This window comes from Telopea speciosissima, chromosome 1 (genome assembly GCF_018873765.1).
Source record: "Telopea speciosissima isolate NSW1024214 ecotype Mountain lineage chromosome 1, Tspe_v1, whole genome shotgun sequence".
NCBI lineage: Eukaryota > Viridiplantae > Streptophyta > Magnoliopsida > Proteales > Proteaceae > Telopea > Telopea speciosissima.
Window position 1 is genome coordinate 68,505,625 of NC_057916.1, and position 15,866 is coordinate 68,521,490.

The following is a 15,866-nucleotide window of genomic DNA, read 5'->3' on the forward strand; positions in this document are numbered from 1 at the left end:
CCGACCTAGTGATTTGGTGAACAAATCTGCAAGTTGATCAGCCGAAGCAATTTTAGTAGGGCTGATCAAACCTTGTTGTAATTTCTCACGAACGACATGGCAGTCTATTTCGATGTGCTTGGTGTGTTCATGAAAAATAGGGTTGGCCAAAATATGGAGGGCTACCTGATTGTCACAATAAAGTTTGACGGGCGTTGTTGGTGTCACGCCCAAATCTTTCAACAAATAAGATAGCCAAATAATCTCACATGTGGCTACGGCCATAGCGCGATACTCAACTTCCGTTGATGAACGAGAGACTGTCGCTTGCTTTTTGGTTTTCCAAGAAACTGGACTAGACCCAAGAAAGATGCAGTATCCAGTGGTGGATCGCCTAGTCATTGGACGTACAGCTGACCCAATCGGAGTCGCAATAGACCGTTAAAGTAAGAGCAGTAGTTGCAGGAAGAAAGAGCCCTTGATCAGGAGTGCCCTTTAAGTAACAGAGCAAACGATGAGCAACATCAAGATGAGACTGATGCGGTTGATGCATAAATTGACTTAAGATATTAACAGAATATGCAATATCAAGACGGGTGACGGTGAGATAAATTAACCGACCAACCAGGCAATTGTAAGGGGAAGGATCAGAAAGTATAGTGCCGGTAGAATCCGAAAGCTTTAAGTTTGCTCCATTGGAAAGTCTACCAGGCAGGCACCTGTGAGACCACTGTCTTTAAGGATATCAAGAGTGTATTTGCATTGGCAAAGGTATAAGCCTTTGGTAGATCTAGCAATTTCGATGCCTAGAAAATCTGTGAGCGGCCTAATATCCTTAGTATGGAACTCGTTGCAGATACGAGCCTTGATGTCCGTAAGTAAGGAGAAACTAGATCCGGTGATAATAATGTCGTCCACGTAGATGAGAATTGATGAGCACATTTATGTGTGAAATCTTAGGGCATAAAGCATACATTTTACCACATTGGACAGAGTTACTCGGTGCTTTCTTGTGCTTTTCAGGTTGTAGGTGATTTCTTGTGAACATGGAGGAGATGATGCTAAGAAAATGTTTTTAAGCAGTTTAGAGGTGTTAATGGCTTGGATGCGTAGCCCATCGAGTCAGCTTCTCAATGGTTTAAACGGCACATGATTCCGAGTTGAAACGAAGAAGTTACGGCCGTTTTCGTAACGAAGCACGAAAATGGTCTATAGGGGTTTATTTGTAATTATTGGCAGTCGGCTGGAGACAAAGTGAAGCGAAAGTTCAGATTGCAGAGGCCTTAACGCAATAACCAGAAGTTATATTTCCTGTACCCGAAAGATTCCATTTGGAGGGCTCTGGACAGTCCAACTTCAACTTGAGATATCTTGGGCTCCCGAACTCCAAATTGGACGAAATTTGGGTCTATTTTGGGTGATTTTTTGCAAGGAACACAATGGTGAGGCCTATATAAACACCCCATGCTCCACGTTTCCTGAAGGACAGAATGGGTATTTTATTTATTCTTGAAGGAATCCTAGTCATCACCCTTACTCTCTCTCTCCTCCAACTTCTCAAGGGCACTTCTGGAATTCTACTTGGGATAGATTTATTTTGAAAGATATTCTCTCACCTAAAGAAAGTTGAAAAGTCAAAACATCTTTGATTTTATTGCTTAAAGAAGATATCTACAAAGAAAAGGAAGCACTTGTTATAATTGGAAGTTTACTTTTCTAGAAATAGAAGGTCTATGTAAACATACTTCTCTTCTTCTTCTTTCTATTTTTTTCTTTTTTCTTAGGATTCAAGGCATTGTAAAAGAGGAAGGAGAAGAGAATATTCTCTTTTCTTAGGGAATATTTCTCCTACACTTCCCTTTTCTCTCTTCTCTTCTATTCCCCCTATAAATACCCCTTGCCCTTTGGGTTGTAAGAAGTTAGTTTTTTAGTTCAGTTTTTAATTAGTTTCTAGTTCAATTTTAATTCAGTTTTTAGTGTAATTTTTAGTTCATTCACTTAGTAAAATTTCTTTTTTTCTTCTCCTTCTAAGTTTTGATTTTTAGCTTTTTTAAGTTCTAGTTTGCTTTTTGATTTTCATTTAATGGTTGTAATAGGTTTAGTTTATACTTTCATTTCAATTTAAGTCTTCAATTGGATTGTAATTTCTTAATTCTAGTTTAGGTTTTAAGCCTTCTAGTCTAAGTTTTTAAGTTGATGACAAGACCTGAAGATTTAGAAGAGGAGGCTAAGGTAAGTTTATGAAGTATTCAAGCTTTTCAGTTACATTCATGCAAGCACATCCAGGTTTTACTATCTAAACTCTCAATCTCATTCTCCCTCTCCTCTATCTCTCTCTATCTTCTTCTTCTTCTTCTCCCTCTATTTCTTTTATTTATTTTCATATGGTTGTGGTATGTGGATGCACTTTTATTCCCTTATTTATTTTTATGTGATTATGAAGTGTGGCTGCGTTTTTGTTATTCTTTCCAATTTACGTTAGTTTGATAGGTTAGATGCTCATGTGTTAGGACACCAACTTAATCCCTTAATTTTGTTAGATGCTTATGAGTTAGGATGCATTAATTTTCATTAGTTTAATTTAACACTTTAATTTGGTTCACTTTGCATTACTTTTAAGTTAATTAAATAGAGTGGCGTATATCTCCTCGTGTTCGACCTGTAGCTACGATTGACCCGTACGCTTGCGGTATTATTTTAACTCAAACAAGAATAAAAATGGAGTCTAGGCCTTGATGAAGAATAAATAGAGAACTGTCAGTCTGTGAGTGTGAAAACCCAAAACTCTGGAGAGCTGTTGATAACTTGAAGAACCAATTCTGGGAGTCTTGTTTCAAGCCATAAAGAGAACGATTTAGTTTGCAAACTGTCTTGTCCCCCTTTCGTCGAAACCCGGGAGGCGGGTGCATGTAAACATCTTCAAAAAGATCCCCGTGGAGAAAGGCGTTGTTGACATCCAATTGATGCAACGGCCAACCACGAGAAACTGCAACAATAAGGAGCACCCATACAATGACCAATTTAGCAACGGGTGCAAATGTGTCGTGATAATCTACCCCTTCAATTTATGTGTAGCCCTTAGCCACGAGACGGGCTTTGTAACGTTCCACAGAACCATCCGCTCGGTATTTGATTTTAAACACCCATTGCAAACCAATGGCCTTCTTTCCAGTTGGTAATGGGACTAAAGTCCAAGTCTGATTTTTTGTGAGAGCATGGATTTCAGTTTCCATAGCATCTCGCCATTCTTGATGCTTCATAACCTCTGTAAAACTGGTAGGCTCAGTAGTAGCAGTTAGAGCAATAAGAAAAGACATGTATTTAGATGAAAATAGGTGATAACTCAAGGGATTTGCACGAGGATATTTTATACCTTGACCAACATTTGAAGACGCATTTGCTTGGGCACGAGACAGGTGGTAGTCTTGGAGATAACTAGGAGGCTTTGTGGCTCGTTGTGGACGGGAGGGAAGAGAAGGACGTGGTTGTTCAGGTTCAGGTAAAACAAGAGGGGTGGTATTAGTTATAGTGGATGGAGATGGTTCAATCGGATTGTCGAGTGGTAAAGGTGGGGTAGGTGGCGGTGGTGTAGAGGGGATTGTAATGTCAGGTTCGGTAGGTGAAATAGGAAACACATATGAGGGGTGGGGGTTAGGTGAGGGGTGTAATGGGTAAGGAAAGAAAGATTCGTGAAAAAGAACGCCACAAGAAACATAGGTTTTGTGGGTCGAAAGGTTAAAAATTTTGTAACCCTTCTGACCATGTGGGTAACCAATGAAGATGTCGGGTAGGGCGCGTGTATCAAATTTGTGTTTGACAGTGGTATTGCGACCGTAACAAAGACAACCGAATACTTTCAAGTGGGTGTAATTGGGAATTTTGTGAAATAGAATCTGATGAGGTGTTTTACCATATAGCAATTGTGTTATACCCGCACCCGGTATCCTAATTTTTTCTTTCTTTTATCCTTGTGATGTGTAGAGGGTGTTGTCATGTATGCCGGTGAGCTGTTCACGATGGTGGTCAAACCAAGCTACAAGATTGTTGACTTCGACACCGGTTTGCCAGTCGAGAAAAGATTCCTCAACAAGAGTGGGGGAAATTCGTCAACGGCGACTTCGTCGACTACCCTCCAAGTACCAATCCCAAGAGTGAGGAGTATCGGACGGCACACCCCGTATTGCCCTACTTAGACACTTCACTTGGTGACGAACTTAGCGTCGCGGTGGGAAAGCTCTTCGGGATCACGAAGGTTGCACCTTGACGTGTCAGGGGTAAGTAGTTGACCAAATTTTGTTGTGTGCTTACTGTCCTCTCAAAGCCCTCGAAGTGTGGTCTAAAGGCCCTGACCTCTTATGGTGGGAAGCACCTTCCTACTTGCATCGGATGCAAGGTTACTGGCTGCCTCCGACCCTGCATCCAATGCTACTGACAAGGACTCTTGTGGGTGAGACCCTATGGCTAAGGTGCTATTGATGCCCTGCCATGTTTGACCCTATCCTTACCCCTTTTTATTAACTTGACCTTGTGTGGGCCTTGGGGCCCAAGTTAGGATTTTTAAAGCTTGTGTAAGGAAGGATGGTTGTTTGACCCTATCCAAACAGACCCTAGGTTACACTTATGAGGCCTTATCCAAATAGGCCAATAAAGGTGATTTTCTATATGAGAGAGATGGGTAGGACTATTCCTTAGTCTTTCTCTTTTTCTTTCCTAACCTAATCGTGAAAGGAGAGGAGAGCTTTGAAGAGAGGAGGCAGCAAGGAGGAGAAGAAGGAGAAGAAGGAGGAGAAGAAGGAGAAGAAGGTGGGATCGGCTGCTTGAGCTTGAATCTACAAGGAGGACCTCCTATGTACCTCAAATCAGGTAGGCCAAGAACCCTCTTGCCTCTCTCCCTTCTCTTTTCTCTTTTCGGTTGAGCTTGGAAGGCCCTCTATGTCCTTCTTTTTGAGCTTAGATGGCTCACCTAATTTCAGTCTTGAGTTTGGGTTTCCTCTTGGAACCAAATGGTTTACCCTAAGCTATGTTTTTTGGACTCCATTAATGTATTACAGTCCTATAAAGACCTTTATTTGACCTCTTGCTGAATCTATTTGATTCTAAAGCTTCAACCACCAAAGGAAACCCCAAATCTGGATTTTTGAGCTTTTGATCCTTTAAACCCCCTTAAATCTTTGGATGTTGGGTGTTTCTAAGACCCAAGTAGACTCCAAGACACCCCTCCCTAGTCCCTTGAGGCTTAGAGAACCAAATGGGACAACCCTGGGCTTTTAAAGACCTTAAAATCGCACCTGGGTTGCATCGGAGGCAGAGTCTACGTGAGTCCGATGTTGCCTCCGATGTGGTCTGAGCCTGCAGGAAAAGTCAGACTCAAGGTCGGAGGCAAGACTACGTGAGTCCGATGTTGCCTCCGATATGGTGTGAGCCTGCAGGGAAGGTCGGACTCAAGGTCGGAGGCAAGCCTGCTGAGTCCGATGTTGAGTCCGATGTTGCCTCCGATGTAGCCAGAGCCTACAGTGAAGGTCGGACTCAAGGTCGGAGGCAAGCCTGCTGAGTCCCACGTTGCCTCCGATGTGGCCAGAGCCTGTAGTGAAGGTCAGACTCAAGGTCGGAGGCAGATCTCTGCTGAGTCCGATGTTGCCTTCGATGCAGTTTTCAAGGCTTATAACTTATGTAAACTGTGGGGTTTCTCTATGAGGCCTCCCCTACACTCTCTCACACTCTTATTCACTTCCATAGGAGCCAACATATGTGCAATGGAGTGATTTTGAGCGGGAATCATTGCGCTTATACAAATTCTATTTGAAGTAATTGGTGAGTGGGTTTGGGTGACTGTTTGAGCTTGTTTATTATTGCTTATTCATGCATTTATGAATTATATTGTGACATTATCATTCAAGCATTATTGCATATTTGCATTTATTCTTATTCGATGATGAGGATGATTGATTAGGATGATATGGATTTGTGTTGGGTTACGGTGCCAAGAAGTACTGGCACCGGAACCCCCGGATTACGTGGAATTGTATATTGTACCTCATTCTTGCCTGTATGCACCGTGTTGTGCTGGTATCCGGGTGTTAGATGGAATGAGACGTTGACACACCCAGATGTACCTCTCAACACGATAGGATTCATGTAGTATATCTGCAGTTAGGCTCAGTTCCCTATGCTACGACCCTTACCAATAGGGATTTAGGTGCTGGGTAGCCAGAGCACCTGCTGCCTGTGGAGAGTTAGAGAGGTCAGGCCAAGGGTAGTAATGGTTATCGGGGTCTGCCTCTGGGTGGTGATGACTACGATCGGCGTGGGCCTCATAGTAATAATTGAGGTTGCATTGTGGTGAGAATGGAAGGATCCACAGTGTCTTCCCGAGTTATTGCAGTAGCATATACCCATTGACGTAGCATTGTGTGTTAGGTGGTAAATGAATTAATAATGGCATGCACCATGGACTATTTGTGATTGTGTGATTGTGCATCCCTTTTCTCTCTCACTAGCTCGGTGGAGCTAACCCCCGTGTACACATTCTTTTTAGATTTGGATGCAGATGATTACTGTGGAGCCAGAGACCGTGACTAAGGATCATGACGATGGTTGCCCATGATGATTGCGCCTACGGGTTGTACTGTTACTTGGGATCGTTCCCGTTTTGTTATTTTTGAGAGCCTTGTACTTTGTATAAACTTTTATGTTTTACCTTTTTGGTAGCTACTTGATGGTCATAAGAATTTTATAACTATGTTACTTATTATCATTAGCCAATGAACATCTTATAATTATTTCATTTACGCTTTCGCAAACTCTAACCTATCTTAGAATGTAATATTCTTTTATCTTTCGTACTCTGATATTATTGTATTTTAATATTAGTTTATGACTGTGAGTTGGCCACTGCATCGAGATCCTGGCGGTGAGGTGGGATGATGCGTGTTACCCCAATCATACCCTAATATTGTACTTTATCCCTTGTTGGGATAGGGGTGTGACAAATTGGCTTGGCAAAGGATTAATTACAAGGAAAATTTCACGAACACCCCCTAAAAGTATCCAATATCTCAGAAACTTACCATAATTGGTCAAAATAGCAAACTTCCCCCTGACGTTAAGCAGGGTGACCCCCCCCCCCCCAAGATAAAATGTCAATTTTACCCTCTTAGTATCACCCAAAGTAGAAAGTCGATTTTACCCTCTTAGTTATTTAAATAAAAAAAAAATAACACCTAGGGTACCTAACGTTTTGACATTTGTAACACAGGTACCCCTTCTTCATTTTCTTCTTCTTCTTTCTTTTTCCTGCAACACCACTGTCCCCCCTACCTAGAAATTCTCCTTCCTCGACAACTAATGCTACTTCCTTGGCTCGAAATCAAAATAGTAGCGGAAATCCTTACCCTCTTCATCCTTGTTACTTGGATTATAAGTCGCAGCCAAGCAAATGCTCAAATCCATCCCGAATGTTCTGTTCAGATATTGAGCCTCCCCTTTCTGAAGCTGTATTTGACTGAATAGTGGGTATCGTATCATTAATCTCCTCATCATGTACAGGCGATGAAACTCTTGGAGCTTTGCCCTTCCTCGGAGAAGAACTCGAACTCTTACCCCTCCTCCGCCTGGCATTAGTCCCTGAATGCCAACCGCTAGCTTTAGCTACCTCATAGGTGCAGTTCTCTCCAATGCCAAGCCTAAACCTGCTGAAGTCTCTATACTTTCTCCAAGACTTCTCCTTCTTCTTCTGAAATTTCCATGCCATATCACACTCGTTCGGCTTCGATCCATTCACAGGGGTTTGATACCCTAAGAAGACGATAGATTTAAATGCCTTGATAGTGAACTTCTCTATCGCAATGAGAACACACGGATTTGAACAATTAACTTGCTTTAAGGTATAGTCACAATCCAAAGTTGAGCTGGAATTAACAATCTTCTCCTCAGACTTCTTGATGGTGTTTGTGGTGATGGGAACCTAGGCAGCAGCAGCAGGAGAAACGGCAAGGGCGAGTGTGGACAGATCCTCGCCAGTCTGGATTATCGAAGAATCGATTTTAAAAATGGAGTTCTCTACTTGGGTGAAAACGTTAGTGAGGGCTTTGGAGGATTCAAACCAGGGATCCTAAGGTTGGTATGTGATGGCAATTGCAGTAAATAAAAGAATAGAGAAGACAAAAACGAAGAAGCATACATTACTGATGAGTTTAATTAGATTTTGCCCAGATTTTGCCCTACAGGCTCTATTGAACTCGCTTCTTTCATGGAAGTTCCTTTCTAGGGTTTCACGATGTCTGAGAAAGAAGAAGAAGCCCCCTGTTCTTGCTTCTTCCGTCGTCAGATCGAAGATGATGAAGAGATAACCCTTAAAGGTATTATGGTAAGTTCATCATTTTTTTAGGGTAAGTTGGTCATTATAAAATAAATAACAGCAACTTAACTGCACAAGCCTAACGGAGTGGACTAAGTTCATATATCTTCATAAAATAAGGGTAGTCTGTGCCTTTTTGACCAAGTATGGTAAGTTTCTGAGATATTGGATACTTTCAAGGGGTGTCCGTGAAATTTTTCCTTAATTAAATAACAAGCAGTTAGGATGCAATCCCCCCAAAAATTGAGTGGTAGGTTAGCCTGAAAGCGAAGCGCCCTAGCTATATTTAGGAGATGTCGATGTTTACGCTCCACAACGCCATTTTGTTGTGGAGTGTGAATGCAACTAGACTGTTGGAGGACTCCCAGGGTTTGAAAAAATTGATATGTGTCTCTATTGAAGAATTCACGGGCATTATCAGTACGGATTTGCCTGATTGAAGTGTGAAATTGAGTTTTGGCCATTTGAAAAAAAATAACGAATAATGGTGTTGGCTTCAGTTTTATGGCCCATAGGTAAACCCATGTGGCACGAGAAAAATCGTCCACTATAGTAAGAAAAAATGAGCCCCTGTCAAGGGGGGAGCATGATACGGTCCCCAAATATCGGCATGAATTAAATCAAAACAATAAGTAGTAGAAATATTGCTAGATGAAAATTGTAATCTAGTATGCTTAGCAAGGGGGCATACAATGCAAATGTTTTTATTGGAAGGGGAAATAGCATTATTCAAATTATGTAAATGTGGCATAAGAGAGGAAGCAGGGTGACCAAGACGTCAGTGCCAAAGGTTGGATGGAGAGGATTGCATGATAGCATCTGAGAAACATGGCACTTGGAAGGGCTGTGCAGCTCAAAACAAAGGAGAAGAAGGTCGTCGCTGCCCGCATCGGTAGTGCTGCGTATTAGATATATGGATGACAAGAAGCTTGAGCTTTATCCCATATCTATTGACATTAATACAATGGCTGCATTTCACTAGAAGATCTTTGGGATGCACTCGTAACAACATCTGTGTTGACGTCGGAGGAGGTGCTACAAACTAGAAGAGCGTCAGAAACAAAAGAAGGACGAGGGAGGAGGGGTAAAATTACAAAAAATATCCTTACTTTAAAAAGTTAATAAGTTATGTGGGATGGGTAAATAAGTAAGGTTACAACATATATTGTAACCGGGTCGGTTACAAACATCTTTACCCTTAATGGAAATACTATTTTAAAATAATGAATAAAGATCCTATTGGTTATTGGAAAAGTTGGGGAGGGAACCTAGCATGCAATTGAAACAGAACTCAAGTGGATGTTCCTATGCCCAACTCCTGTGTGCAGGTCATCACAAAGTTTAACTTGAGATCCGTACAGGGAGATCCTATTGGTTATGATTTTTAATCTTTGTTATGCTTTTTGATTAATGAAACAAATGTTATTCTAATTTTTATATCATTTATATATGATACGCATATGATAATTGGTTGATAATGTGAAACATGTACTACAAATGTTAAAAATAACATCCAATTTTTTTTTAGACATATAATTCTCAAATCCAAACTATATTTTGTCCACTTTTTTAACCAAATTCTTAAATTAACAAAACAAATTATTCGGAACAATTCTCCATCCAAATAATTCCCGAATACGAATTTGATAATTATAGTTATAAATGAGTTTTCTAAACCAAAAAAGGAATCCTAATGGATATATGAAGAGAGATAAAGATCCTACTTGTGGCAAAAGAGTATAATAAAAGAAAAAAAAATTGATTATAGAGAAGTATTTTCTCCAGTTTTAAGAAAAGATTTTTGAGAATCGTTATGGCAATTGTAGCTAATTTTAACCTACAGTAACATTGATGAATATCGTTTACTAAAAAAAAAAAAAAACATTGATGAATATCAAAACGACATTCTAAATGGTGATCTTATGGAGGAAGTGTACATGGATCAACATGAATGTTTTTATTAGACAAAAGAGATCTTTTGATTTGTAACATAAAGAGATCCATATATGAAATGAAACATACTTCTTGGTAGTGGTAACTTAAATTTGGCCGGACGATTACTTCTTTTAATTTTGTGGAGAATCGTACTGTTCAATGTATTTATATCAAGACCAAGGGAATTCATTTCATCATCTTGGTTTTATATGTGGAGGATATTTTCTTAACAAGCCATGATCTGGTGTTGTTGCATGAGACGAAATAGATCCTAACTCGTAACTTTAACAGTAAGGATATGAGTGAAGCCTATCATATTTTTAGGAACATAGATTCACCGTGGTAGGTCAAACAACCTTAGAATTGTCTCAAAGAGGTTACATTGAGACAAAGTGTTGTAACGTATTAGGATGAACCATTGTTCATTACACTCGTTATGTAAGGTGACTGACGCAGTGGGAAGTATGGGGCTAGATCTCGTTCTAGCGCTCACAACCCTCGAGTTTTCAAGGTAAAGAAAACCTAATTCCAATGAGGAAGAAGAGCAAACAAAGTAATTTGGTGATAAAATTCAAGTTGATTTTATTTCATCCAAAACGAACCTTATAAAAGAATGTCGAATTACAAAGGAAAAGGAAACCTAAATAAAACAAGAAACAAAATAATATAGAAAAATAAAATAGGAAACTAATATCCTGAAATCGAGCACAAAACTTCGAACACTGAGTACACCCCTAAGCGTGCGAATTTGGCTCCAAAACATTAGTTAAATGATTTGTAGAGCACTGGCCGTCGTTTTCGAAAAGGTATTATGGCTCCCGTAACTCCACCCTAACAAAAAAATTATGAACCTCGAAAGTTGAATTGAAAAATTAGTATATATTCGACCCGGTTGGGTGACTTCTGTTGGTCCAACCGATCCAGTAAATCTTCGAAAACCTTCTCTACATCAGTGACAAACTTAGTTTGAACAATATCCGGTGAATGAATAAAAGTAAAAAAAATTCAAAATATCCCATATGCATCTACTCTAGTTTGCAAATGGTCTGTATTACTTTTGCAAGGGGAGTTTTGGGAAGGTTCCAAAGAATCTTGGTATGCCTCATTGGAAAACAGCGAAGAAAGTGTTGATGTACCTTCAAGGCATTTAGGATCACATGCTCACATACAAGTGTGTTAATACTCAAATTTAGACTATACAGAATGTGTAGATATGAGGAAATCTACCTCAAGGTGCACTTTTATGCTTGCTAGAGGAGCAGTATCCTTGAAGAGCTTTGAGCAACCTAAGACTGCATCCACTGTGGAAGCAAAAATTATGATGCGTTGTAAGGCTTTCTCTTAGGCATCATGTTATGGTATTTTATCACAGATCTTAAGGTTGTTTCGTTTATTGTGAAACTGATAAAAATATTCTATGACAATATTGATGTAGTTTCAGTTCTCTAAAAACACGTGTTTTGTGAGTCAAAATAGACACCTAGAGATAAAGTATTTTGTTGTTAATGAGGATATTCGGGAACGTCAAGTAGCAATAGAACATATTAGCACTAAAGAAATGACTGTATACCCTTTTGCAAAACAGTTTTCACCCAAGGTATTTATGGATCATGTGGGTCATATGGGATAATATAAATCACTTTGTACTTGATGTTTGCAATATACAATTTGATGTATCCCGAATTTAAGTTTTTTTTATCGTTTATTGTTTTACGCAAATAAAGTTAACACAATAGACACTTATTCAGTCAAAAAAAAAAAAGTTAAATAAAATTTGGACTCATAATTGCTCATGAGGTTGATTCTGTAAAGTTAGAAGCTGACATATAAGGGTTCATTTCGGAAAAGAAAGGTTTTTGTAATGCATGGAAGGGAGTATTGTACATTACGAAATATGTACCACCATGATTCATAAGTTGAAATTTTCATTTGAACATAAAGGTTGCCCATAAGATTTAAGTGCGGTTGCTATGGTATGGTCATACATCAAGTTTGCAATTCATGAATTTTTTTTCTCATTGGCATATGATAATATGAGTCAAGTGGAAGAATGTAAACTGATTTGACCCAAATTACCACATAGTAAAGTGTTACGTATGTAGAACCACAGAATGTTGCATACTTTTTTCTTTTTGTAACCATTCCCCTCCATTGACGGTCGTATAATATTGATTCTAGGGTTGAACAGAACAATGGCCGGACTATTGTCTACCTTTAGTTTTCATAGGGTTAGCAAACTGAATTCGCTCCTCACACGGCCAGCCTAGTCCTACAGCCTATTCATCTTTTTAAGAGTAATGAATCTTCAAAGCTTTGTACTGAACATGTGGCCCGTGGCCAACTCGGATTGAGTTCAAATTTGATAAGTAGGTAGAATACCATGAGATCTATTTGTACACAAAATTTCATGAACGTAAACAAACGAGACCTGTTTCATCACAACCTTGTGCTCTGTTTTTCTTATTCTCCCCTTTCTCCTCACTGACAATCCTCTTCCAGAACCAATGTTCACCCCAAACTCGATCCATCAATTCAATGGGCAAGTTCTTGGTTTCTGGAAGTAAAAAATATACAAATCCAGTCATCACAGCCACCCATCCTCCAAAGAAGAAGAAAATACCAGACTTGAAATGACAGAGCATGGACAGAAAGGTTTGAGCAATGATGAATGTGAAGAGAAATCCCACAGCCACAGTAATGCTCTGTGCTACTGATCTGATCTCTAATTGAAAAATCTCACTTGGAACCAACCAACCAAGGGGACCCCATGACCAAGCAAAACCAGAAACATAAACACAAATCAAGAACAATACTATATAAGCATATCCTTTACTCAATCCACCATGATCTCCAAGCTGAGCAGCCATTATACTTCCAATCATCATTTGTGAGATAAACATTTGAACTCCCCCAACCATAAACAAAAGCCGACGACCCAACTTGTCTACTATCAACATTGATATGAAGGTTGAGCTAGTACCCACAAGACCAGTTACTACTGCAGATATGAGTGATGCACTCTCTCCAAACCCCATTGTTCTGAACAACAATGGTGCATAGAAAGAAATCACATTTATTCCAGTTACCTGCTGGAAGAATGGAATTGCAATTGCCATAACTAGTTGTGGTCTATATCTTGCCTGTAAGATCTTTTTGAATGGGTTTTCTTCCATGGTTTTGGAGATTTCACTAGCTTTGATGAGGTCGTCTAGTTCTGTTTGAACATCGATTGTACCTCGGACCCGTTGCAGCATTGCCTTGGCCTTTTGGTGATCATTGTTGCGTTGGATCAGGCTGTTGGGTGTCTCAGGGAGGAAAAGGGCCCCAAGAGTAAGGATTGAAGCAGGGATTGCAGCCATGGCAAGGGAGATTCGCCAGCCCCAACCACCTCTTAACTTTTCAGTTCCATAGTTGATGAGATTTGCTGATAATACTCCAATGCCAACACAGACTTGGAAGCCAATGTTGAATGCTCCTCTGTTTTGTGGTAGAGCCATTTCGGAGAGATAAAGAGGGATTGACTGCAGAAACCAAATGAGATAATGAGTAAGACTTCCCCCACTCACTGTTAGAAAAACAACGCAGCAGAATGACGATTTGCAAAAGAAAAACAAAGGGAAATAGAAAGCACACAAACAAGACAACGATTTTTACGTGGTTCACCCCCAAGTAGGTAGGCTACATCCACTGCAAAGCGATAATCCCAAATCCACTAATTCTGTGAAGAAAATACAAAACCTCTCTCACACCCTGACATCTCTTATAGAGATAACAACTATATGTATAGTTCCAATAGAGAAAACCCTAACCCGAAAGTACAAAACTGCACCCCCAGAAGCCCACCCAGTTTGGTCAGGTCCGGTCCTGAATCAACATAGTCCTAAAGTGCTGTTGTATGCACTTTTTGGCCCTTGTGACGCATTTCGAAGACAAAATAGCCCGCTGAAGTATCAACAGTATTTTCTGAATTAGAACTGAGATCAGACTTCACCAATAACACCCACTTATTATCAAGATTTGATATCTCTATTTTGGCTTGTTTATAGGGTTTGATTTAGAAAATTGAATTACCCACCTGGTTTGTGAATCCAACTCCAATTCCAAGCAAGAGACGGCCTAAAATAAGCATGTAAACATTGACAGCAGCTCCACCAAGGGCTGAACCGGCAAGGAAAGCAGCACCACCGACCAGAATTGATGGTTTACGCCCAAAGGCTCTTGTGACTGATGAGGCAAAGAAGGAAGCAACAAGTCCAGCAATGTAGAGTGAAGATGTAAAAGAGGTTAAGAGTTGGCTATCAAATTTGCAGTAGTTGCTTATTCTGGTGTCTTCTTTAACTCTAATGTAGACCTTTGGGAAGAACTTCCTCAGAAATGGTTCCATGGATGTAACTCCACCTTTATATATTATAGAATTGTTAGAACTCAATTCAATGTAATCAGTGATATTGAAGAGCACAAAACTACTTCTAAAGTATAAAATGGAGAAGTGAAGTGTAAGAAGGACCTGAAATTCCTATGTCATAGCCAAAGAGGACTCCTCCCATGGCAGCAATCATACATGAGAGTATGACAAACAGGGTCATCCTTCCATTGTAGTGTGAGCCTTTGCTTGTAATTGCAAATCCTACTGCCATGGTCTTCTCCTTAGATCAATCTATCACATTCAAAAACACAAACAGAGCAAAGAGGCAGAGGAAGAGAGAGAGAGAGAGAGAGAGAGAGAGAGAAAGGGAGATGAATTGAGTGACTATAATCTTCTACTCTTCTACATATAATGGCACAAAAGGAGAAGTCTAACTTGACTGCAAGAGTTCATGATAAGCCAAAAAGTGTAGGAACTTTCACAACAACTATGAAATATCAGCAGTTAAGTTTGACTCTTCTGAGGCTATTGACTTCCGGTGAGTGTATGGAATCGACTGGGGTATCCCATCAGCTTTGCTATCAATTACCAAACCATATAAGACCATTTGCATGGCCGGGCCCATTAGACGTATACTATTTGCCTTTTCTTTTCAATATTGTGATAGTTCCAAGATTACACAAAAATGGGTTTCAGTGCCATTCCCTCACCCACATATTTTTTTTTAAGGGAAAGAGAACCCTACCTAGTCCTGTGTGCGGCACACAGCCTCTGCTTTCAGATATAGGGTCATGCAAAATGATCGTCATGCCCTCAAGAATTTTTGGCTTTCCATAGAAACACGATGGTCATTTCACACGGATCTGTGTCTGGGCGCAGGAGCCACGCGCTACACTCGACTAGGTAGTGTTCTTTCTCTCTTTTTAAAACTTTTGCATTCAATTCCTTTTACCCCCTCCGATTGTCACTAAGGATTGAGGTATTGGTATTGGTATCAGTATCAGTATCGGTATCGATACTGATCCAAATCGATCAATTTTATCCTTACTTTTCATTAAAAATCAAGTTTTTCGATATCCATACCCGGTCTAGGATCGACCAAGTATCGGCCACAACCGATACCAATACGATCAGATTGATCCGATACTGATACCTCAATCCATGATCATCACCCTCATCTGCTTTACTTTTTTTTTTTTTTTTTGGTAAAATCATCTGCTTTACTGATGA

At 39.9% G+C, this 15,866-nt stretch overlaps 1 protein-coding gene and 1 pseudogene across 1 annotated transcript; both read right to left on the reverse strand.

The window, feature by feature from the left end:
• Positions 1 to 373: 373 nt before the first annotated feature.
• Positions 374 to 8,657, reverse strand: LOC122653614 (annotated as a pseudogene).
• A 4,018-nt stretch (positions 8,658 to 12,675) lies between these two features.
• On the reverse strand, positions 12,676 to 14,972 carry LOC122667645 (hexose carrier protein HEX6-like). The gene is made up of 3 exons (XM_043864017.1): positions 14,778 to 14,972; positions 14,346 to 14,668; positions 12,676 to 13,791 (listed from the first exon to the last, which is right to left on the reverse strand). The coding sequence occupies exons 1-3, from the start codon at positions 14,905 to 14,907 to the stop codon at positions 12,676 to 12,678; spliced, it is 1,569 nt and encodes a 522-aa protein (XP_043719952.1). The 5' UTR covers positions 14,908 to 14,972.
• Positions 14,973 to 15,866: the final 894 nt, after the last annotated feature.